General features: G+C 42.4%; 2 protein-coding genes across 4 annotated transcripts in view; one reads left to right on the top strand and one right to left on the bottom strand.

The window, feature by feature from the left end:
* Positions 1–2,321: 2,321 nt before the first annotated feature.
* On the top strand, positions 2,322–19,282 carry LOC148899486 (poly [ADP-ribose] polymerase tankyrase-1). 2 transcript variants are annotated; one of them, XM_088994760.1, is made up of 28 exons: positions 2,322–2,796; positions 3,491–3,715; positions 3,863–3,958; positions 4,064–4,100; positions 6,476–6,551; positions 7,393–7,413; positions 8,791–8,885; positions 8,977–9,043; positions 9,150–9,336; positions 9,454–9,575; positions 10,549–10,640; positions 10,755–10,833; positions 11,557–11,728; positions 12,256–12,335; positions 12,639–12,784; positions 12,886–13,051; positions 13,130–13,349; positions 13,600–13,709; positions 14,511–14,699; positions 14,835–15,081; positions 15,168–15,250; positions 15,388–15,508; positions 15,595–15,692; positions 15,767–15,841; positions 15,956–16,061; positions 17,011–17,197; positions 18,116–18,272; positions 18,354–19,282. In XM_088994760.1, the coding sequence occupies exons 1-28, from the start codon at positions 2,364–2,366 to the stop codon at positions 18,438–18,440; spliced, it is 3,774 nt and encodes a 1,257-aa protein (XP_088850886.1). In that variant the 5' UTR covers positions 2,322–2,363; the 3' UTR covers positions 18,441–19,282. The 2 variants fall into 2 exon arrangements, with proteins under 2 accessions (XP_088850886.1, XP_088850887.1); XM_088994761.1 differs by lacking the exon at positions 7,393–7,413.
* A 2,328-nt stretch (positions 19,283–21,610) lies between these two features.
* The window catches only part of pdlim2 (PDZ and LIM domain 2 (mystique)), a 47,556-nt gene continuing 44,052 nt past the window's right edge, over positions 21,611–25,114 (bottom strand). The window contains exons 9-10 of one of the 2 annotated variants that reach the window (XM_088994764.1): positions 23,987–24,033; positions 21,611–22,558 (exon numbers count right to left, since the gene is read on the bottom strand). In XM_088994764.1, coding sequence (XP_088850890.1) covers positions 22,436–22,558; positions 23,987–24,033 — 170 coding nt within the window. In that variant the 3' untranslated portion in view covers positions 21,611–22,435. Of the gene's footprint in view, positions 22,559–23,921; positions 24,034–25,114 lie in introns of both variants that reach the window. The other variant, XM_088994763.1, reaches the window with a different exon arrangement.

Here is a 25,114-nt window from a genome sequence, read left to right as displayed (position 1 = left end):
AAATTTTCATAAATTTAACGTTCGTAAACTGAAACGTTCGTAAACCGAGGTTTCACTGTATACTGTATTATTTTTACATGAGTAATTTGTTTTTCACATAATTTTACATGATCTTTGGTAGTTACTTAATTTAAGCAAAAAAAACAAAAAAAAACTGAGGAGATATTTGGGAGCCAAAAGAGCCGGATATTTTTATTGAGCCGAGCCAAAAGAACCCGCAATTCCCATTACTAGTTCCTCTTTTTTCCGGTGTCTGAGTAGCATTTAGTTGTCGGGAGAAATATAAACCATTGGGATTTTGACACAAAATAGGTGGGGAAAAGAAAGTTCTTTTGGGGGACGTTGAGTCCGAATGAACCATGTTCCGTACCTCCCTTGCTGAGGCGGCCAATCGAAGTTGGCCCGTAAGGTGGTTGGTGCAACCCCCGTACTCGCTGGTGGACATCAGTCGTAAGGGATGCCGTCAAGCTGAAGAAGGAGTCCTACCAGGCCTATATGGCCTGTAGGACCCCTGAGACAGCTGACAGGTATCGATTAGCCAAGCGGAATGCAGCCTCGGTGGTCGCCGAGGCAAAAACTGGCATGGGAAGAGTTCAGTGAGGCCATGGAAGTCGACTTCCCGACTACAACGAGGAAATTCTGGTCCACCATCCAACAACTCAGGAGGGGAAAGCAGTGTACCACTAACACTATGTACAGTGACGATGGGGTGCTGCTGACCTCGACTCGGGACGTCGTGAACCGGTGGGCAGAGTACTTCGAAGACCTCCTCAACTCCACCAACACGCTTTCCTTGGAGGAAGCAGTGTCTGGGGACTCTGAGATGGGCTCTCCAATCTCTGTGGTTGAGTCACCGATGTGGTTAAAAAGCTCCTCGGTGGCAAGGCTCCGGGGTGGATGACATCCGCCCGGAGTACCTAAAGGCTATGGATGTTGTGGGGCTGTCTTGACTGACACGCCTCTGCAACATCGCGTGATCATCGGGGAGAGTGCCTCTGGATTGGCAGACCGGGGTGGTGGTCTTCCTTTTTAAAAAGGGGGACCGGAGGGTGTGTTCCAACTCCAGAGGGATCACACTCCTCAGCCTCCCTGGAAAGGTCTATTCAAGGGGTCTAGAGGGGCAGGTCCGTCGGGACGTCGAGCCTTAGATTGAGGAGGAGCATTGTGGTTTTCGTCCCGGCCGTGGAACAGTGGACCAGCTCTACACCCGTAGCGCGGTCCTCGAGGGTGCATGGGAATTCGCCAAACCAGTCTACATGTGCTTTGTGGACTTGGAGAAAGCGTTTGACTGTGTCCCTCGTGGAGTTCTGTGGAGGGTGCTTCAGGCGTATGGGGTACAGGAGCGCCTGATACGGGCCGTTTGGTCCCTATACGACTGATGTCGGAGTCTGATTTGCTGGCGGTAAGTCGGAATCGTTTCCAGTGAGGGTTGGGCTCCACCAAGGCTGCCCTTTGTCACCGAATCTGTTCATTACCTTCATGGACAGAATTTCTAGGCACAGCCGAAGCGTTGAAGGGTTCCGTTTTGGTGGCCTCAGTATAGCATTTCTGCTTTTTGCAGATGATGTGGTACTGTTGGGGGCCTTCAAGCGGAGCTCTCCAACTCTCTCTGGAGCATTTTGCAGTCGAATGTGAAGTGGTGGGGATGAGAATGTACATTATATCTAAAAATTATTATTATTATTAAAATAGAAGTTTTTTGTTTTACAAGCCAGAGTTGTTTTTTCTGATGGGTCTCCAAAATTGACCTTTCATGTGAAAATGTCCTTTGAATGAGTTTGACCTTTTATTCCCACATTGTGGAGGTGTGGTTAAAATTTAGATGAATGGGGGCTAGCCGTGGGCAAATAAAAAGGGATAAATTACATTTACTGGGATGCCCTCAAGTACCGATCCACTATTTTTCCTCACTATCCTAAGATATGGTGGTGGACTGTAATTTTGCACTGACGGAACCGCACTGGACGCACTCACGGGAGTGACCTGCTGACAACGAGACTTTTTGTTCGATTTGAAATGAATGTCTGGCGATAACTGACAGCTGGTGGAGTCGCAGGTGAATGACAGACCAGCAAAATCAACTTAAATTCTCATCTCTCTACCTCAGTGCGAGCGAACTCCGGTACTGTACTTAGATGTCCATACTTGCTTGACATACACGCTCTAATCGTAATAGAGTACATTCAATTAAATATATGCGAATATGATGCGTCAGTCCTGGACTGGACACGGTCACATTACAGGTCAGAAAAGTCCAATGATTGCCCTTGCGAGCAGGCGACCAATTGCCTACCAAGCCGGAAGCACGTCCACCTTGACCGGAAAGGCGGAGCAGGGGTTATTGTTGCTTGCGAGCTGCTGTAATGGCGGTGTCTCGTCGCTCAGCAGCGCAGCAGCAACAAAACAGTTTACAATCTCCGCCGAGGAACAGCTCAATTTCGGGTGCTCACTCGACGGCTGTGCCGATGGCAGCGATCTTCTCGCCGCATGAAACTGAGCGCGAATGCAGTGAAGGGATTGAAGGCGCCCCGGCCTCTCCGGACCAGCCTGCCGCGGTCCTGGCGAGCAGCGTGAGCTCAAGCACGACCACGTCTGGAGGCAGCGGAATCTCAAGCCCCGGCTCCGGAGCCACAAGCCCCACCAACGTTATCAGCGGAATTGGCGGAGCCTTTCGGGAATTGTTCGAAGCCTGTCGCAACGGAGATGTGTCGAGAGTGAAACGTCTTGTCGATTCGGCCAACGTCAACGCAAAAGACATGGCTGGCCGAAAATCGACTCCTCTGCATTTTGCTGCGGGTATGTGTCGCTAAGCTAGGTTAAGATATCGAACTACTAACTGTATTTGCCTTGCTCCATCATCATATCCGCTAAATTGGAATGCTCCGTCGATATTGGTGTCCATTCCGACATGTTGTCATTTAGTTGAGTGACAGAATGTAGCTTTGTTAACCTACGAATCACAGGAGGCGGCAAGATTACTTCTGTTTCGTTCTGTTTCTATTTGACAACATAGCGATCTGTGTCAAATTGACAACACACTGCCCCACACGCTATGATTCTACTACAGCGTCGTGGACTTTAAGTTAATATAGTTTTAACAAAAGTAATTCCGTTTTCGCCGATCGATTCGATCATATAGATAAATTGTTGAATATGGATATGCACCAATCATTAACCAAGTAACATCATTTAAAAACGATCCTCCGTTGTTGTGCCAAATATTGCCCACTCGGCATCCATTAAGACTGTCCATTCTGCAAGGGGGTTCTCACAACTGCGCCGCCTCTCAACCCCCCCACCCCCTCGTGTTTTTTGTTTGTTTTTAGTTTATCCTTGGCCTCCTGTGGGTTAAGATCAGGGGACGTTAATACATGTACATACAAATTAATACATGTACATACAAATCTACAATGTATTTGTCAAATGTGGGCATGTGAAGCCTTGAGAGACTGTTTGTGATTAACTGCGATCTAAACAAATATGACCTCAGGTTTTGGTCGAAAAGATGTGGTGGAGCATCTCCTACAGACAGGCGCTAACGTCCATGCCAGAGATGATGGAGGACTGATCCCCTTGCACAATGCCTGCTCCTTTGGCCACGCTGAAGTTGTGGGTCTTCTCTTGTGTCAGGGTGCAGACCCCAACGCCAGAGATAACTGGAATTACACTCCTCTGCATGAGGCAGCCATTAAAGGGAAGATTGATGTGTGCATAGGTAAACTTTACGCTCTGGTTCTATTTTTGAATTTCCCACTGTATGCATATGGAAAATTGTGAGCATGGTTTCTACGGTTGGTTATAAAAATAAGTCAAAACTAACTGCTGCCACAGTTGAAAGATCTTTTTTCTCATGTAAATGCAGTCTTGCTTCAGCATGGAGCTGATCCAAACATCCGTAACACTGATGGAAAATCTGCGCTGGATCTGGCTGACCCGTCTGCCAAGGCAGTGCTCACCGGTCAGTTCCTATATTTTAAAAACGGTGTAGCATTTTGACACAGTTTAAAAATTGGAAATGTTATTTCAATGACTTTACCTATACCTACACTGTATTGATAAATAGGTGAATACAAGAAAGATGAACTCCTAGAAGCAGCAAGGTGAGTCTCCTCCACTTCATTTTTGAAATGTTTGAAAGTTGCACACACAGTATGTTGGTCTGTCACATTTTTTTTAAATTCACAGTAAACATTTTTTAATGCCACTGATAAAGTGACACAGCTCCCAACTATTACAGGTTTTGTCAAGACAATCATTAAAAGCGAACTCCTAATATCCCTTAATTGTTTTTGCAATGGATATTTCCAAAGATTCTTGGTCACGTCAATGTTCGGTGGTTGGCTCCAGTCACATAGTGCTCACCTCTTCGGAGTGGAAGCAATCGGATACGTTAATTTAAAAAAAAGCATGTGTGTACGTTGTTGGAATGCCAGTGTTAAGTAAATATTTAAGACATTTTTTGCAATTGCAAATCTCTCTTCGTTTCACCCGTACTGTGTCTGTGCGCGAGCCAATTCACAGAGCAGGTGAGTGAGTGACATGAGGGAATGAATTGGAGTGACTCACGGCTTATAATGTATGGAAATAAACCACATAAATACCATATAAATAACTATTTGTTGAGTGTGTACAAAATATTGTGTCTATTTTAGTCATCGAATGAAAAGTCAACATAGTAAGTGCTGTGACAGGCCTACAACATACACTGTGCAGAATAATTAGGCAAGTTGTATTTTTGAGGAGTAATTTTATTATTGAACAATGACTATATTCTCAATCAACCCAAAAGACTCATAAATATCAAAAATGAATATTTTTGTACGTTGGAGTTGTGCTTTTTTTAGTTTTAGCTGTCTTAGGAGCATATATGTGTGTAGGTAACTATTGCTGTGCAGAATTATTGGGCAAATTAATAAAAAACAAATACTTCTTTTAATTCTTAATTCTTTTGTCGCGTCATTCCGGGTCCGTAGAATCATCGGACTCGCGCCTTTTGTTGTAATAAAATCTCGGCCAGCACCTACGTCTCTGCCGCCTGCTTAGGCATCCAACCCCTTTTATTAACGTTCCGACGAGTCAGCTATCCCTGTCAAGCTCGGAACATGACAGTATCATTGTGTTCAGCTGATAGAAAAGGCTTGGCATGATGTTACCCTTCGATCCTTGAAAGCAGCATGGAAGAATTTGTGATGTGGCTATGAGAATCATCAACATGATGAAAGATGATGTGATGCCTCAGTTTCGTAAGATCTTACAAGTTAGAAAGCAACAGGTGTAAATTAGGAGCCATCAATGACCATCACAAATGTAAATAAAGTGACTATTATGCAGTGCAGTGTATTTCTTTCATTACAATACAATAGCACATTTATTGTACATAGAATAAGGTATGTTTTGTGAAGTTTTAAGGCGTATTTAGTTAAAAATTACATTTTATGGAGACCTAGGAATGGATTATTCTCATTTCAATGGTTTCCTATGGGAAATTAATTTTTAGGATACACACTTTTCGCCTTACACACTCTGTCTGGGAACCAATTAAGTTCGTAAGCCAAGGCCCCACTCTAAGTATATCCCCATCTCACTTGTTTATTTTTGCCAGGCAAACCAATATAGCAACTCAAAATTTACAAATAACCATTTCTGACATTCAAAAGCACCAAAAACAAATCAGTGACCAATATAGCCACTTTTCTTTACAAGAACACCCAAAAGCCTTCCATCCATGGATTCTGTCCGCTTCGTGACCATCAACATTGCGTGCAGCAGCAACCACAGACTCCTAAACACTGGTCTGAAAAGTGTACTGATTTCCCTCCTTATAGATCTCACATTTCATGAGTGACCACGGGTTTTCTATGGGGTTCCGATCAGGTGAACAATGGGGCTATGCCATTATTTTTTCATCTTTTCTCGTGGCAAATGGCATCTTGGCAGTTTCTCTATTGATTTTCCTCAATTCATGGGAAGTTACTCTGCACCATCTTTTTCCAACGCGCTTCTTGCAACCATGTTGGCAATTTGCCGTAAAACGCTTCATTCTTCTGTGATTCCATCTCAAAAGGTTGGCAATTTCAAGGCTGCTGCATCCCTCTGCAAGACATCTCACAATTTTAGACATTTCAGAGTCCGTCAAATCAATTCTGACCTATTTTGCCAAAGAAAAGGAAGTTTACTCATACGTGTGTAATATCGGGTGTTGATGTCATTAGATGACACCCATTCTCATTACACAAATGCACATTAGCTGATATACTTCATTGGTAGTAGACGTTCAAGCCTATACAGCTTGGGGTAGGAAAACTTGTATAAAACGATGATGTGGTCAACATACTTAATCTCCTAATAATTCTACACACAGTATATCTACTTGTAATTAGAGTTAAGAGGGTTAGCTTCTGCAACATGATATTGTCTTTGAACTGTAATATGAATGTTAGATTTAATCAACTATTGTATGTACTTTTCTTTCCAGGAGTGGAAATGAAGAGAAGCTGATGGCTCTCCTGACTCCACTGAATGTTAACTGTCATGCCAGTGATGGTCGCAAGGTAATTCAAATATTACCGCATCAAATAACCACATAGAGATATGAAACCGTTGTTATAATGAGTCGCGGACTGTTGTTTTCTGTTTTGTAAATGTATGCCTAGTAACGGCATGTAACAGGATTAGCGTTTTTGTTTTTTTTAATAGCCGTGTTGTACCCCTCTCACTTAAAACACTCACTTTTTTCTTATTTTGCAACATCTGCGATTCCTCTCAGATGCTTCATTCATCTTCTCCTGTGTGTTATTTGGACATTCCGTTTGTGTTCACGTTTCTGAACTTGAATTTCACAGTTCTTTATGTGAGTGGTTCTCTGGATCGATCGGCACTTTCTCCACGATGACCATATCTAGGCCACTGGATGAAATTTTCATTCTCTTTGCTTGTAGTCTAGTGCAAGAGCCCCACCAACTGAAATTTCCACCAGCAGAGCGCTTTTTTTTTCTTATTAAACCCCCACTAATATTTCCATTCTTCTGAACAGTCACAAAAAGCGACCAGTAAACTGGATCGGCGTGAGCATGTTTCATTCATTTATTATTTTTCAATGCTGTAGCTTTTCCTGATGCCAACATGAACCAGACATCTTGGATTTTTTTTTTCCGGAAGACATACCGCTTGGATGCTGAAAACTCTGGGGGTTGGGGGCTCTCATACCCCTTAACCTGTTTAACCTAAATTTTATTGCATGTTTGACAGATAAAACAGTGATTAATGAAATAGGCCTTATTTTCTTTTCTTCGGGGGGAGAATACGAGATTGATCTATGACCCAATGCTGCTGTTTTGTAATTTTTTTTTTCATTTTGTTCTCTGTGTGACTCTGGCAACATTTGTCGATCAGTCAACATCTCAAAAAATGCTGGTAAGTTGACCTTGATAACAGCCACTTGATTGATGCACTGTTGTGGTCTTATTTCCCCCCCGCCCCTTTTTAATCCATTGTTTTATTTGACCAATAAGCTGGCTGTCACTCAATTAATTGCACATCATGGGTGTGTGGGTCACTCATGCATCACACCCTGATGCTCGTCTGTATGTGTGTGTGTGCGTGTGGCATGTTTGGATAATGTGCCAGTGGTGAAGACTCCATGTTTTTTGAATTTGCAGAGGAGCTCATTTTGTTTCACTGCCTGCTTTCTTCAGCGTCTGTCTTCTCTGTTCACTCACCCACACCATCATTCACCCAGCCTCCACACAATATCTGAGCTGGCTGTTTATTATTATTATTATTATTAACATGATATCTGACAGTTGCCCGTGCATGCCCAAAGTCTCGCTCCTCTTTGCCATGTGTCAAGCAATTATGTCAATGAAATGTGTCCGCTTCACACCCCAAATGAACCGATTGGTAATCAGGCATGACTTTTACATGTTTCTCAAGCCCATTTACTTTCCTCAATGTCATCTCACACTGAGCAACAATGCAATGACACAGCAAATTCTGTCACCGAGCAGTTGCAGTTTGAATATTTCCTCGACAAAATCTTCCTGCTTGTAAATTAAATTGGGAATGACTATTTGAATTGTTCCTTTTCTTCCTTCGCCACTCCAAATATCCCTGCATGGTAATTGTGTTGAAAATGAGTATTTAATTGCAAGCTTCTTGTTACGGTAGACACAATAAAGATAACAATGGCACTTGATTTAAAACCTTGCTTTTGCTCACATTTTTTTTCCTGGCTGAAATGGATTTTGGTTTAGTATTTAAGATTGAGCTTCCTTAATGCATTTTACGGCATTGTCGCATGCCCTCGCGGCTACATTTGATAGCAATTTATCATGCAGATCACAACTGGCCAATGGATTGTTTATTCAATGCTTGAGATGGATTAAAGCCATGGGTATTGAAGTTGTTCATAAAGTATACACATTTTATTCGCGGTTCTGGATAATCCAATGGAAGTAGCTGATTTACCTCAACTGTAATATCGAAAAATAGCTCCCTTGTTGAACACATTTTCAGATTTGCACTGAAGAACAGGTCATGTAGATGTAATCAAATAAAGTCAGCATTGTTGGTTCTCACCTCTGACAGTATATTAATTTGGACATTGTTTTTGTTTGCACCGGCATCGAGTTGACGCCATCACATACACTTTGATCTGCAGCTCACCTTTCACAGCCAGCCGAATCGCATCGGCCCTGGCTCTAATCAGCCGCTTGCTCCAATGGCCATCGAAGGCAGACCAACTGCCGGCCTCGTTTGCTGTGACTTTTAATAAGATTTTTTTTAATACAGTCAACTCCTCTCCACTTGGCTGCTGGCTACAACAGAGTCCGTATTGTTCAGCTTCTGCTTCAGCATGGTGCTGATGTTCACGCTAAGGACAAGGGGTGAGCGCTATAATGAAACACTTGTACACTTGAAAGCGAACAACATTACACAGTCTAACCTAACCCTACTATGTTAACTATGTCACTTCAGTGGCCTGGTTCCTCTTCACAATGCTTGTTCGTATGGTCATTTTGAGGTTACTGAGCTCCTGCTTAAAGTAAGTTGAAGTTAATTGACATACATGTACAGTATTTACAATTTCTAATGACAAACCACAGTGCACGAGACAATTTTTCCCATGTGCTTGTGTTTTCCTCCTGCAGCACGGTGCTTGTGTCAACGCTATGGACCTGTGGCAGTTCACTCCCCTCCACGAAGCAGCATCTAAGAACCGTGTCGAAGTTTGCTCCTTGTTGCTGAGCCATGGGGCTGACCCGACCCTCCTCAACTGTCACAGCAAGAGTGCTGTGGACATGGCTCCCACTCCAGAGTTGAAAGAGAGGCTAACTTGTGAGTCCGCCTACGCAGTAATGACTGATATCATAAAAATACCTTGTTGTCAGACTCTCATCACCAAAGCGATCTGTTCTATTGGCTCCTTTCATTTGGTCTTTTCATTCTGTATAGATGAGTTCAAAGGCCATTCATTGCTCCAGGCAGCTCGAGAGGCAGACGTGGCCAAAGTGAAGAAGACACTGGCTTTGGAAGTCATCAGCTTCAAACATCCTCAAACCAATGAGACAGCTCTGGTTAGAACTATGACACTTAAATATTACATTGGGGCATAGAACTTAGAACTTGTGATTTACAGTGGATACTCTACATTTACCTTTTAAAGGACAACCGACGTCACTTTTTTGTTTCCCAACTGACATCAGAAAAACGTTTTATAGCATCTATAATACCCAAAACACACAGTATGATATTTTTAGTCCAGTTTCAGAAGGTCCCGCGCCCATGTTTATGGTGTGACGGTAAGACATCTTGCCTTGCTGGAGAATCAAAACAATGGCTTCAGATTCGGAGAATATGCTTTCTTGTTACTCATCCAGTTATTAAAATGATTCAAATAGTTCTGAAGAAGAAAGCATACATGTTTGCAATCGATTAAAGAAGTCCTTCCGCCTCATTTTGAGGGGGGAAATATAGCATCGAATGTGTGTCAGCCGAAAAGAGGCAGAAGAGGGTGACAAAGCTCCGTGGAAAGCTCAGTTGAAACGGGCTGATTAATTCCTTAAATTTTTTGTCAGTGAATATCAAATAGATGCTCGGTGCCACAAACAAGGATTCACCATGGCGTTATTTATGTTCTAATTTCACCATCAACACGAAGTTTTCAGAACAAAGTATTGTAAAATGCATTGAGGTGATGCAAGGTATGTCCTTTCTCGCTGAGGGGCGTTCTTTCAGTGACGTAGGGTGAAGACTCGTCACCAACTCAAAAACAAAACTTCCGGAATATTCAGCGCGAGTCTTAAAACGTAAAATATAGCTATATGCGGTGGAATCTTTGTAAAATACGCTCCGTAGAAGTCATTTGAAGCCATTTTACAAATTATGGACACAACTTGTCCGGAGACGTCGGTTGTCCTTTAAAGTTTTATTAATTCTCAAAAAAATTATTTTGAATGATCACGATAAGAGGGCACAAGCCTGCAGTTTTTTTATGTTGTTCTTTTTTTTAATAAACATGTGGCCTGTGTACTCCTTTTTCATTTGAAGCATTGTGCAGTGGCTTCCCCCCACCCAAAAAGGAAGCAAGTGACTGAGTTGCTGCTACGTAAAGGTGCCAACATTAACGAGAAGAACAAAGAGTAAGTGCACAATTTGTTTCAGCCCTTCACATTTTAATTTATAATTATTGATTAAAACCACAGTCCTCTCAGTTTGAAATGCAAAAGGGTTCATTGTTCTTTTGTGTGTTACAGCTTCATGACGCCTCTGCATGTTGCTGCTGAGAGAGCTCACAATGACATTCTGGAGGTGCTGCAGAAACATGGAGCAAAGGTGAGTGTTTTTGATTTGCTCGAAAATATTTGCTGTCACCTTACAACAGCGGTGTCAAACTCATTTTTTGCCGTGGGCCACATTGTAGTTGCGGTTTTCTCTTGTCAAATTGTGAATTTGGGGAAACATTAGAATGTTTCATCTCCTCCATATATTACATGCCGAACGCACAATAAATTAACGAATAACTAGTTTTCAAATCTGAAGTGAAGAATAATGACTTATTGTGGTTTCTCATCTCATCTCATTTTCCGTACCGCTTATTCCTCATTAGGGTCGCGGGGCACGTCTTCGGGCACGAGGCGGGGGGACACCCTGAATTGGTTGCCAGCCAATCGCAGGGCACACAAAGACATACAACAGTCACTCTCACACTCACACCTAGGGACAATTTGAAGTGGTCAATCCGCCTGCCATGCATGTTTTTGGAGTGTGGGAGGAAACCGGAGGACCCGGAGAAAACCCACGCGGGTCCGGGGAGAACATGCAAACTCCACACAGGGAGGCCGGACCGGGACGCGAACCGGCGACCTCTGCACTGTGAAGCCGGTGTGCTAACCACTTGGCTACCGGGCCGACTTAATTTGCCTTCGCGGGCCGAATAAAATGATGTGGCGGACCATATTTGCCCCCCCCGGGCCTTAACTTTGACACGTTTGCCTGACTGGCGGTTGAAAAACATGATTCACACTGCCGCTCTCCCTTTAACTTGTGTGACTTTAGGTGAATGCTGTGGACACTCTCGGACAGACTGCTCTGCACCGGGCTGCTCTGGCTGGTCATATACAAACCTGCAAACTGCTGCTAAGCTATGGAGCCGACCCATCTATTGTGTCACTGCAAGGTTTTACTGCTGCCCAGATGGGAAATGAAGCTGTACAACAGATTCTCAATGGTAATCACATTCTGGTGTTCATGGCTGGAAAATAATGGAAAAACTAATAATCACGCTTATTTTCTGTAGAAATGGGGGAAAAAGTACATTTCATTATTTATTTAACTGCCATACCTGAATTAGTCACATTATTATCATCACCTCCTGCCTGCAAGTTTCACACTTAAATATTTTTTGCAATTATAAGATCTTGTTAGTATCATGCAAAACTCAAACTTCTTGCATTTTTATCCTGCTGCATTCACGTCGCACATTTGATGCCTCACATTTTTTTGCACACATTGAGCCCTTGAATAACCGTCACTCAGTATTTCCCCCTCATCTTCATTTTAATCATGCCTGTTCCTTGCTGCGTCAAGCCGGGACCTCTGGGGTTGGATATTTTCGATGTCATATGGAAATGACCGTTGGTACGACAAAAAAAGACCTTGAATTTTAAGGAAAAGAAAATTCTTTAAAAATTCAACTTTAAATCCAACTTAAAAGAACAACATGATTTTTTTGTGCTTGTTTTTATTTTCTTCCAGAAAATGTTCCCACACGAAACTCTGATGTGGACTACAGATTTCTTGAGGCAGCCAAAGCAGGGGATCTGGAAACTGTGCAGGTGAGTAACTTCTTTGTTTGTTTGTTTGTTTGTTTGTTTGTTTGTTTGTTTAGTTCTAAAACCTGTTCTACTGGCAACGGTATTTCCGATGACCAGTGTAGTAATCAGTTATTGATTTCAGCTTTGACCACTGGAGTCTTCAGGATAAGATTCTTGATGATTCTTGTTTTGAAATAGAAGCTTTTTGCCAGACTTGTCACTCACACAGCCCTATTATTCATAATATGCTAGTCCTCGGCTGCAAACGATCGCTTTCAGATCCATGACAGTATTCATTGTTGTTATGTTCTCTTTGCGTGGCAGCAATTGTGCACGCCTCAAAATGTTAACTGTCGGGATCTGGAGGGACGCCATTCCACTCCTCTTCATTTTGCTGCTGGTTACAACCGAGTGGCTGTGGTGGAGTATCTGCTACACCACGGAGCTGATGTTCATGCCAAGGACAAGGGGTGTGTTGCCTTACATTTTGGATTTTTCCACACTTGGCACAAATGGGGTGGGGCGATCTTTCTGGAGAAGAGAGATTTACATGTAGTACTTATCCCACCAGCGGATTGGTTCCTCTTCACAATGCTTGCTCATATGGCCACTATGAAGTTGCCGAGCTGCTGGTGAGACACGGAGCCTCGGTCAATGTCGCTGACCTTTGGAAGTTCACCCCACTCCACGAGGCAGCAGCCAAGGGAAAATATGAGATCTGCAAACTGCTCCTCAAAGTGAGACCCCGATCAATCAATCAAGGATGGATTTGTTGTGAGATTTGAAAGTATAATTTCAAACCCTTTTATATTCAGCATGGGGCAGACCCCTCCAAGAAAAACCGTGATGGCAACATGCCGCTCGACATGGTGAAGGATGGAGACACCGACATCCAGGACCTTCTGAGGGGTGATGCTGCCCTGCTGGACGCTGCCAAAAAAGGTTGCCTGGCTCGTGTGCAGAAACTTTGCTCCCCAGAGAACATCAACTGCAGAGACACTCAAGGCCGCAACTCCACACCACTCCACCTTGCAGGTAATGGTTACCAACTGCCTTTTTCTCTTTTCTGGCTTTGTCACTCTTGGGTCAGATTGTCAGATTGTCTCAAAATAGGAATCGGCAATGTCCACAAAAAGACAGTGCTATCTTTGTGGGTTGTGTGCTAGGACACTGTTGACCTCTCACACCCTTTTCTTCTTTCTCAATGTAGTTGTCTTGATAGCGACTGTTTAATTGAGTTGCTGTGCTTGTGACAGTTGTCGACTGATTCCTGTGTTCTTCGTAGCTGGCTACAACAACCTTGAAGTCGCTGAGTATCTGCTGGAACACGGGGCAGACGTCAACGCTCAAGACAAAGGAGGTCTCATCCCGCTCCACAATGCTGCTTCCTATGGCGTGAGTTTCAACCCACCGGGCTTATAAAGCATTGGTGTCAAAGTCAAGGCCCGAGGGCCAAATCTGGCACGCCACATCATGTTACTCGGCCCACAAAAGCAAATCAAACCTGTGAACTTCCACCACGCTTGCTAAAGTCCAAACCAAAATTTCAAATTGTCGAATGTAAACCAAAATTGCTGTCATTATTTTTTGCTTCAAATTGAAAACGAGTTATTCATTAATTTGTTGTGCGCTCTCAACATAATATGTGGAGGGCATTAAACATTCTCACAGCTTCCCCAAATTCATCACGGCCTCCAAGACGAAACTAACTACGATGTGGCCCACTGCAAAAAATGACTTTGACACCCTTGCCTTAAAGCAGGGGTGTCAAAGTCATTTTTTGCCGCGGGCCACATTGTAGTTATGGTTTCCTCTCGAGGGCCGTTATGAATTTGGGGAACCCCATTAGAATGTTTAAATCCCTTCAAATATTACATATAGAGCACAGAGCAAATTAATGAATAACACGTTTTCAAATCTGAAGTCAAGAATAATGACTTTTATTGTGGTTGACATCCAAAAATATGAAATTTTGGCTCAGATTTTAGCAATCATCATGGAATTTAACAAGTTTGATTTGCTTTCGCGGGCCGAAAAAAATGATGTGGCGGGCCGGATTTGGCCCGCGGGCCTTGACTTCGACACCTGTGCCTTAAAGCATTCGGTAACTACTGCTGCCCCCTTGTTTTAATTGAATAAGCAACATTTAGTTCTCTGAATAAAAACGTGCCTTGTGTCATCTTCCCTCTGTGATAGCATGTCGACATCGCTGCCCTGCTCATCAAGTACAACACGTGCGTCAATGCCACAGACAAATGGGCTTTCACACCCCTGCACGAGGCAGCCCAGAAAGGGCGCACGCAGCTCTGTGCCCTGCTGCTGGCTCACGGTGCCGATCCCACCATGAAGAACCAAGAGGGTCAGACAGCTCTGGACCTGGCCACGGTAACCTCAGAGAAGCTTCAACACTCTGTGCCCCATGATGATGATGAATGCATCTCATCTTCATCTAAACTCGTTTTATCAGTGATGGGATTTTTGCTCTTTTAACTGGAACCCTTTGTGTGGTCGCACCTTTAGGCTGACGACATCCGAGCCCTTCTTATGGACGCCATGCCCCCGGACGCTCTCCCAATCTGCTTTAAACCACAGGCCACAGTGGTCAGCGCCTCGGTCATCTCGCCAGCCTCCACTCCGTCCTGCTTATCAGCCGCCAGCAGCATAGACAATCTGGCCGGGCCGCTCAATGAGCTTGCCAGCAGCGGGGCTGCTGGGAGTTCGGGAGTAGCAGATGGCGCTGCGGGCACAGACCGCAAGGAAGGGGAATGTAAGATTAGTCAATCGGCCTCACTAATCTGTTTCCGGGGGTGGCTTGCCAAAACCTTCTTTTCTTTTCTTTCTTTTCCCAACTAGTGACAATGCTGGACATGAATATCAGTCAATTCCTGAAGAGTCTGGGCCTGGAGCATTTGCGCGACATATTTGAAAGAGAGCAGGTGAGAAATAAAGACAATATCTCAAATGTATTACATGTGATTGTCTACCCCAATCATACGATCACAAATTAGCAGCTTACAAAAATGAATTTTGGAACACAGAAGATGAGCTGAAAAGGCTTTTTTTGTTATGTTAGATCACTTTGGATGTCCTCGTTGACATGGGTCACGAGGAGTTGAAGGAAATCGGAATCAATGCCTACGGGCACAGACACAAACTTATCAAGGGCGTCGAGAGGCTGCTGGGTGGTCAGCAAGGTGCGAAGGCCGATTTGTGGTATTGCCATTTGTTCAATGTTTCACCTGAGCAATTGAAGCACTTTTTCTCTTGGCTTTCGCTCCAGGTACCAATCCATATCTCACCTTCCACTGTGCCAACCAAGGCACCATCCTCATAGACCTCGCCTGCGATGACAAGGAGTATCAGTCGGTGGAGGAGGAGGTCTGTTAGTGTCATTGATGATCAAGTCGAATTGTGGGGAAAATGACACACAACATGTTTTTATTGTCTCTTAGTTGCAGAGCACCATCAGGGAGCACAGAGATGGAGGCAACGCAGGTGGCGTGTTCAGCAGATACAACATCATCAAGGTCACGGTTCTTTTTTTCCCCCCACATCATAACTCGAATGGGAAGGAGTTTCCACATTTCAGGGTGAGGATTGCACACGGCCTCATCAAAATAAATCATGTCATTGGCTTGCAGATCCAAAAAGTGGTGAACAAGAAGTTGAGGGAACGTTACACACACCGGCAAAAGGAGATCGCAGACGAGAACCACAACCACCACAACGAACGCATGTTGTTTCACGGTACGCACGTCTGCTCAGCCGCTGCGAGGCCTTTCTGCTGTCTGTACTGCACATTCATGCACTGCATTACAGCCCTGATAATCAAGTTTCTGAAAAAAGAAAAATATGAATCAAACACAAGTCGGGTTGCAAATTCAGAAAATGTTAAGTCATCCACTGACGGAGGTGCAAAAAAGTGTCCACTCCAGTGCCAGGGTTTTTGTCATTTTCGCTCAACTTGCAGGACCCACAGAATATGGAGTTTTAGGACAACTGAAACATTCAATTCAGCATAAGAAACCTTACTCTCTTCCTTAATCAGAAAAAAAGAGTTAAGTCCTAAATTAAATGGGTTTGGAGTTATCTGTGCTTGAAATGGGGCGGCTGTACAAAATAAAATACAATACATCTTGATTTATATAGTTGAAGCTGTAACAAACAGTTCAACAGTTGAAGCTGTAACAAACCGCTAACATGGAAAAAAGGCAAATGCTGCCGCCTTGTGGAAGGGAAAACCCTTGCCAGAGGTCGTACCAGCACTTTATTGGTACCCCCCGCAAGAAAAACCAAAACCCGAACAAATTTGGGAATGGCGCTCCACGTCACACTTTTCAATTCTCGAATAAATTTGGGAATGGCAACGATTGAGTTAATAATTGAAAATGTAATTCCCGTGCAATGTATAAGGGTAAACCTGGAATGAAACAAATTCAAGCTTAGCTCATAATGGAGCGCCGTTGACTTGAATTGTTATTGACTACATTTTTTTATGGCGAAGGAAATAACTTGACAAAGAGCTCATTTGATGCTGATTACTCGATGACTTATCTTTCATTTGACATTTGCTGTGTTGACAGTCATAAAGTGCGATATTTCGTGAGCCTTGATGGGTCAGTCTGCATGCTCTAAATTGGCTGCCGGTCAAGACGTCGCGTTGTGTCTTATTGTGACAAGTGTCTTCTTCCCTCAGGTTCCCCCTTCATCAATGCTATCATTCACAAAGGCTTTGACGAGCGCCACGCCTACATTGGAGGAATGTTCGGGGCGGGCATCTATTTCGCTGAGAACTCCTCCAAGAGCAACCAGTATGTCTACGGCATCGGCGGAGGCACAGGCTGTCCGACCCACAAAGACCGTTCCTGCTACCTGTGCCACAGGTGAAATAATCATCCCAAATAATGTCACAGTATCTTGAAATAGGCCGCAGTCTAAACCAGGGATGTCAGTCTTTTTTTTTTTGTCATGGCTCCACATTTTAGTTACCATTTCTCAATGGAGAGCCATACTGAGTGAAACCTTATTTAAAAAAAAGGCAAGAATAAGGGTTAATTCAACTATCAAGTTACTGTCATGGGGTGCTTGGTCACAAGAAAATGCCTCCAACACGTCTCTTATGTTTTACATGTTGATTATTTGAGCCTAGTAGGCATCATTCTTCAGCCCGGATCATCACTAGAACCCCCTCCTTTCACCACATCACCCCTGTCCTCCAGCAAGTCCACTGGCTACCTGTTAAACATCGTATCGAATTTAAAATACTTCTGTTTACATTCAAAGCCATCCATAACCTTGCCCCTCCCTATCTTTCTGACCTGCTTCAAATCTCTGTTCCCTCTCGGTCCCTCAGATCTTCATCCTCCCTTCACCTCTATGTGCCCTCTGCCCGTCTCACCACGATGGGATGCAGAGCTTTCAGCCGCTCTTCTCCCAAACTCTGGAATTCTCTTCCACCCAACATCCGCAATATTGACTCCCTCCCTATTTTCAAGGCTCACCTCAAAACCCACTTGTTTAAAATTGCTTTCAATGTATAGTTCTATCTGCTATTTTATTATGTATCATTTTACTTATGGTTTTATTGTTATGTGCTTTGTTTTATTGTTTCTATTGTAAAGTGTCCTTGGGTGTTTTGAAAGGCGCTTGAAATAAAATGTATTATTATTATTATTATTTAAGTTGACACGATTGATTTGCCTTTGCGGGCCACATAAAATGAGGTGATGGCCGTGGTCTGGCCACCGGGCCTTGAATTTGACACCTGTGATCTAAAAACTCTTCTTCTGTGCGACTTGCAGGCAGATGCTGTTCTGCAGGGTGACTCTCGGAAAGTCCTTCCTCCAGTTCAGTGCCATGAAAATGGCCCACGCTCCCCCAGGACACCACTCTGTGATCGGCCGGCCGAGCGTCAATGGCTTGGCTTATGCCGAGTATGTGATTTACAGAGGAGAGCAGGTAAATTTCCCATTCGCACGCGGCACAAACGCCGGCAGATGATTTCTAGTAACACAACATCTGGTTGTTTTTCCACCTCAGGCTTTCCCAGAGTACCTCATCACCTACCAGATCCTAAAACCAGATAGTGCATCCCAGTCTGCTGCAGGAGCTGAGCAAAAGTCATAGTTGGTGCCATACTGACTCCAGACTCTTTCCTCCAATCATGTGACACATTTCCAGTTTTCCTTCCAAGGTCATCGAGGGCAGATGTGCGGTGTAATACTCTTCTCTGTTTCTTTTCATTTCTTGTGCATTGGTTGCATGTTAACATGGGAGCATGTAAGGCCCTGTAGTTGCCCTATGGCTTCTTCTCTTGTTAGTTTGCCACCTTTCGAGCTTCATTGCCTGAAGACTGTGGAGATCCTCCAAACCTCTCAACACACATTATGTGAAGTAGGAATGCAAACATTTCTGGGTTCGTGCTGTACAGAACATTTAGTGCAAACTCTCAATGAAAAAAAGTCATGTTGACGATGAACCTCCTGTAGAACACTAGTTTACAGGCATTTTTACTTTTCAGCGACTTTACAGTGTCGGCGGGAATGAAAGTATGCTCGGAAACAAAGCTCGATTGCAATGCACAGCCCCCCTGATAATCTGAGGGATATTCTACACATATGAATGCTGTACATTTAAAGCATTATATATGACAGAATAGTTTAGTAAGTTGAAATATGCCTGTGATGTTTTCAAACCTGATTGCCAGTCAACTCATCAAAGCATGCCACTTGGCACCGTTGGTCTTCTTTTATGCAGAAGGATTTGCACTTTTACATAGAAACCTATTTAAGTTATTTTGAATAAATTAAAATCTCGAGGGAAAAGCATATTTGTACAGCATGTGTAAATGGTTGTTTATAACTGTTGCTGTTCAAGTATTTGAGTTGAACATAAGATGTTTCTTTTATCCCTTCTCTATTCTCCTTTTTATTTTATTTTTTTTGTTAATAAAAGTCACACTAACGGTTCATCGTGCTTTGTTTTCATTCAAACCGAACATTCAATTTGGCTTCAAAGTACAGTGATACCTTGGCTTACGAACTTAATTGGTTCCCAGACAGTGTGTAAGGCGAAAAGTGTGTATCCCAAAAATTAATTTCCCATAGGAAACCATTAAAATGAGAATAATCCGTTCCCGGGTCCCCATAAAACATAATGTTCTACTTTCTAATTTTCTAAGCCTTAAAACTACACAAAACAGACCTTATTTTATGTATAATAATTGTGCTATGGTATAATTAAAGAAATAAACTGTACTGTCAAATAAAGTCGTTTTATTTACCTTTGTGGTGGTCGTTGATGGCTTAATGGAATGGAGTGGCCGGTTTCATCAGCATTAAACACTTGATGAGGAACATAGGCTTCTTTCACCATCTTGAGGAATGATCCTTGTAGGTGCTTTCTCTGTGATAATTTTATCTAGTTCATCAATTGTGTTATTTTTAACTGGGTTGATAGCTTTTTGCATCAAGTGTACAGATGGCTTGCAGGTTGTTTGTGGAGCCTGATTGATGGGATATTTTAACCTTGCAATCTACACTTTGCCTTTGAACTATCAAAGTTGAAACTCTCCCTGTAGTCTGCCTGTCTCTTTAATGTTTAAACCACCTCCCCTCACTGCTGTGTTCTTGACCAATCACGTGGCTTTAACCGAAGACTGAGGGTGGGGATTAGAGGACAAAAACAGTCCGCTGCCATTTTGTTGTTAGAAGAATGGGCTCGTTCACGAAAGACATATCACTCATTGAGGCAGCACCGTGTACGGAAAAAGTTTGTATGCCAAGGTAAAATTGTCATCAATTTAACGTTCGTAAACCGAAAAGTTCGTAAGCCAAGGGGTTCGTAAACCGAGGGATTACTGTAATGCCGTAGATCTCTGTTAAATACATTTGTGAAGTCCGGTTTTTATTTACATTTGTAGTTCGTGCGGTTTATGGTAAGAAAAACAAATGTAATCAAAGGTAAGACGTTCAAAGTCCTGGTTGCAAGCTGATTGTATTTTCCAAATGCAGTGGGAACAACAAATTCTATTCAAAATTCAAACATTTCTCAACTGTGTTACTCCTACAACTATTGAAGAGGCAAGAATAAGCTGTTTCCATTTTTCTTTACCAACGCAAATATTAACTACAGTACATGTATATCAATTCCTGTGAATCGTCAAACTAATAAACCGGATTTACTTTCTCATCGTAGCGCTGCTTCACAAATCAGTCATTCTGATGCCCAAAAGGCAACAAGGTACGTAAAAAGGCCAATTGGACTTACAGTACTGTCATATTCTGTCCCCATTGATTGTATTACAGTGCAAGGCTATGCCTCTATTAGTGGAAATAAGACATGCCACACGCGTATATGGTGCACAGGTGGGTAATCACAATGTGGGCACTGACTGTTGACATGAAAAAAAGAATTTGGCCAAATTGTTTTGGAAGCAATCTGACCTTTTTCAAACGAGGTGGATTGTTTTGCTTAACTGCAGCATTTCATAACTTTGCTGCTGTGAAATGTAAATTTCTCCACTGCGAGACTAATAAAGGCAAATCCAATCCAACTGCAAGACCATTTGGCCGAATGATTTGCAGTCTTAAGAATGTCATATCTGTTTCAACAAATTATCCAAAACAACGAATGAAAACCATAAAACAATGTTGTAATAGTACTTTTGATAGGATGATACGACAAAATTAACATTTTAGATCATTAAATTTATATATAATGTATTTATATGAAATAAAAACAATCTTCCTGAATGATTCATATGGAATCCCAATTTAATGTGTATGAAACTTGATACGTACACAAAATGTGAAAAGACGGCAAGTTTTCTCAATGGCCAACGCTGACCTTGTGGTTGAATTGTAGTCACGGGAAAAGCAGAAAAGCTTGGAGGAAACTTGGCAACACTAGCTGGGGCGCCCAACAGACTTGAGTAAAAAAAAAAAAAAAAAAAACATCAACTTTAGAACAGGAAAATTGCAAACCTATGACTTTACCTACATGTCCAGTGTGAAATGTATCAGCAGAGGAGGAAAAACAAAACGGCTAAGCATGTTCCACGGTGTGTTTTTTTTTTTTTTTTTGAAGCAAATGTTATACACACCACACAATAAGGTTCAAGTTGTGCAATTTATTAAATGCCACATGCAGAGTACTACTCTAACTGGGCAAGTACACTTCTATCACTTATCACAAATACAGTATCATTTATTTATTTTTACACTCTGTCTTGTCCATACGTTATGCATTGATAATGTGTGTATATATATATATATATATATATATATATATATATATATATATATATATATATATATATATATATATATATATATATATATATATATATAACATAATAGCATACAGCTCAAACATTCAAAATCTTTGAATAATGAAATAATCCCTCATAAGCAACACTACAGCAAAAGAAGTAATCAAATACATAGTTTTCTTGTCTCCTATTAAATTCCATTTACAAAGAGATATAGAAAATGTTGCTGGCCTCGCTAGGAAAAAATATAGAGTCTGCAATCATCACCATCATGCATTTTTCTCATTCATGTGGATGCAGGCACACACACACACACACACACACACACACACCCAAATACACTCGTGCGCACACCACCCCTCGTTCCCATGCACACAAACACACAGATTTGATACCAACTGAATGGCATGCAGGTTTGAACACATTAGGTCCCTTTCTATTGCTATTGGATTGTTTTGGTTTGTTTTGTTTGTTTCAATGAATGATGCTGCAGCAAAAAGAGTCCTGGTCATGTTAAGGTTTTGGTGTGTTGGTAAAATTACAGTCACCTCGGTCAATGTGGCAATCGTGGACTCATGAAGAGTGTATTTGTTGAGCTAACAAGAGGAACTGTAGGTCACATGGAAAACGTGTCCAAATTTTCAGTTAAGTGAAGGATAATACAGGATCGCCAAACACTTAAATGTGAGGAGATTAAGCAAATTCTGCAAAGTTGTCGATCCCTTCCCACGTGTGTGCCCAGAGTCCGCAAGGGATGTCAGGCAGCCAGAGGCGGAAGACTCAGTGGCGGGGGGAGAGACTAGATCGAGGCGAGCCAGCCGGACCTTGGTACCGCTGCTTGGCGTGTTTCTCACAGTACATCAGGTCGCCTGCCCAGAAGTGACCCCTCATTCGGAGGTTCAGGCCGCAGTCCGTGCAGGTGTAGCAGTCGGGGTGGCGGAAGCGGTCGTCCGCGATGCGCACGGCCTGTGTGCTGCAAAATGAGGGAGAGGAGTCAGCACTGCATTGAATGCCATCTTCGTACTTAAGCATTTTCAATATTTTTTGTTTTGTTGTCATCCATGGGTGTCAGAGAGTTGGCGTGCATTTTCTATTAACTAGGGCGGCACTATTTGGTTTTGAATAATACCTCTAATTATTTTCACAATTATAGTTGATTATAGTTTTCCTTCTTCACTTTGCAAAAAAAAATAATAATGACAATTTGTACTCCCGATGCAAAACGAGCATAAAACAGCAGTAAGATCCACAGAGATCCAGAAAAAAATGACTTTTTATTAAAAGAAATAAAACTATGTGCTTCCTCTTGGAAAATTGTCAATCGGGTATTTTCCAGTGTATAAGGTGCACCGGAGTATAAGGTACAGCCCCAGTGAATGGTGTATTTTAGAACTTTTTTCCATATGTAAGGCGCACCGGACTATAAGGCGCACCTTCAATGAATGAAAAAACTTCTCTAAATAATATATGCATAGATCATAGTTTTCCATATACAGTATAAGGCACGTCACATTATAAGGCTGTACAGTAGAGGCTGGGGTTCCGCATGACTTTTCCTGCAGGTGAAATGGAGTCAGTGGCTGCTGACCTATTGTGGCTCAATATTACTTCACACAAAAGACGCACTTGGGTATAAGGCGAAAGGTCATCTTTTCAAGAAAATCAAGGTTTTTGGGTATATCTTATTACACTGGAAAATACAGTACTTTGACAGAAAATGAGCTATTAAACTGAAATACGAATGATTTACTCTCTCCAGCTCCCCTGCCATCTTTTCTCATTGAGACTTGGTGAGTAAAGTCAACCAGAACTGGCTCAAAAGTTTCCAACATGAGAAGAAATCATGACTTTTTCAACATCCAGTGTAAATTGGTACCATATCTTTGGCAATGTTCTGCACAAGTGACGCCATGGATTGCATTCCTCTGTGATCCTTGAGGTAAAATGTGAACAAGATCGCATTGACTGTTGGAGACTGCTGCTTTGCTTATAAATGAAATGTACTATTATTGTTATTATGATTGAAATTAAATACGTCAACTGCTTTTGTTTGGTAAAAAAAGCCAATATAGAGAGGTTGAAATGATCATCCAGAATTTTTGTTGGTGCAGGCAGTTCATGTCTGAGGACATATCTTGAACTACAGAGGCTGACAATAAAATTAGAAAATTGTTCTGCACAATATATCTGAATATCAAATTGATTGATAACCCCGCCCCAGGTCAAATATTTCACTATGGCTCTCTTCACGATTATGTCGGTGTATCTGGTTTGACTTTGAGCGTGGTTCGTCCTTCGACTTGGAATACATTAGAAAAGTGAAAATGTGACCTTACACGATGCTGGTGCCACATTTTTCACAGGTGTGGTATTTGCTGACTCCTCCCACCGATGCGCTTACTTTTGGAACGTTGGGCGATAACTTTCCCGGAAACTTCAATGCTGCCTCTGGAATTACACACGTGCCAATGTGTGCGCAAACATACAACACACACACACACACACACACACACACACACACACACACACACACACACACACACACACACACACACACACACACACACACACACACACACACACACATCGAATAAGAGGTGCGAATGCTTAAAGTGGTCTTTCACTACCTACCACTGAAAGCTCATTTGACTCTTTCACTTATAATTCTACAGTTTGTTTTGGTGGTCACTCATGTTGTTCGCTATGAATTGCTCTACCTTTTGCACCATCTACATGTTCACATATCAAATTATAGTATATTATATGTCTTCTCACAGCGCATATGCTTGGTGTCCATGTGAACGCAGAAATTGCATGATTTATTTGGAAGCGGGATTCTCTCCCTCCAAAAGAAAAATGTCAACAGGTGGGTTTTAACAAGTGATGTACATTTTGCAGTATTCGACAAACCATCGCAAGCGTTTCCAGACTGCATCACGTCAATCAACTCTGCACGTGCCATCACCAAGTCACCCGCTTCAGCTTATGTACCTGAAGTTTAAACTGTGCACTGCTTTTCATCATGTTATTTGTGGTCATTATTTCATACAAGGTTGCATTTAAAAGCTAGGTATATATACAACTATATATCTATCTACAGTGATACCTCAGCTTACGAACTTAATTGGTTCCCAGAAAGTGTGTGCAAGGTGAAAAGTGTGTCTTCCAAACATTAATTTCCCATAGGAAACCATTAAAAATGAGAATTTCCAGGTCCCCATAAAACATAATTTTCTACTCAAATATACTTTATGTTATGTATAATAAATGTGCTATTATATTGTAATTAAAGAAATAAACTGTACTTTATAATAAAGCCATTTTATTTACCTTTGTGATGGTCTTTGATATAGTTGCCTCTTGATATCCGAGTGAAGTTGCCATGCTTGCCGTGCACCCTCACCCACTGTCCGCTGCTTTTCGTTAATCCAAATCAACAAACCTTTTTCAACCTCTTCTATTGCCTGAGACCGTTGCTTAGACAACACAGAAACACCCTTAGCCACACATGGCAATGGTCGACTTAGCA

Source organism: Hippocampus bargibanti, linkage group LG04, assembly GCF_051943395.1.
Source record: "Hippocampus bargibanti isolate YZ-2025 linkage group LG04, ASM5194339v1, whole genome shotgun sequence".
NCBI classification, from domain to species: Eukaryota; Metazoa; Chordata; class Actinopteri; order Syngnathiformes; family Syngnathidae; genus Hippocampus; species Hippocampus bargibanti.
Note: the sequence above shows the minus strand (reverse complement) of the source record. Positions and strands in the feature narration are given on the sequence as shown.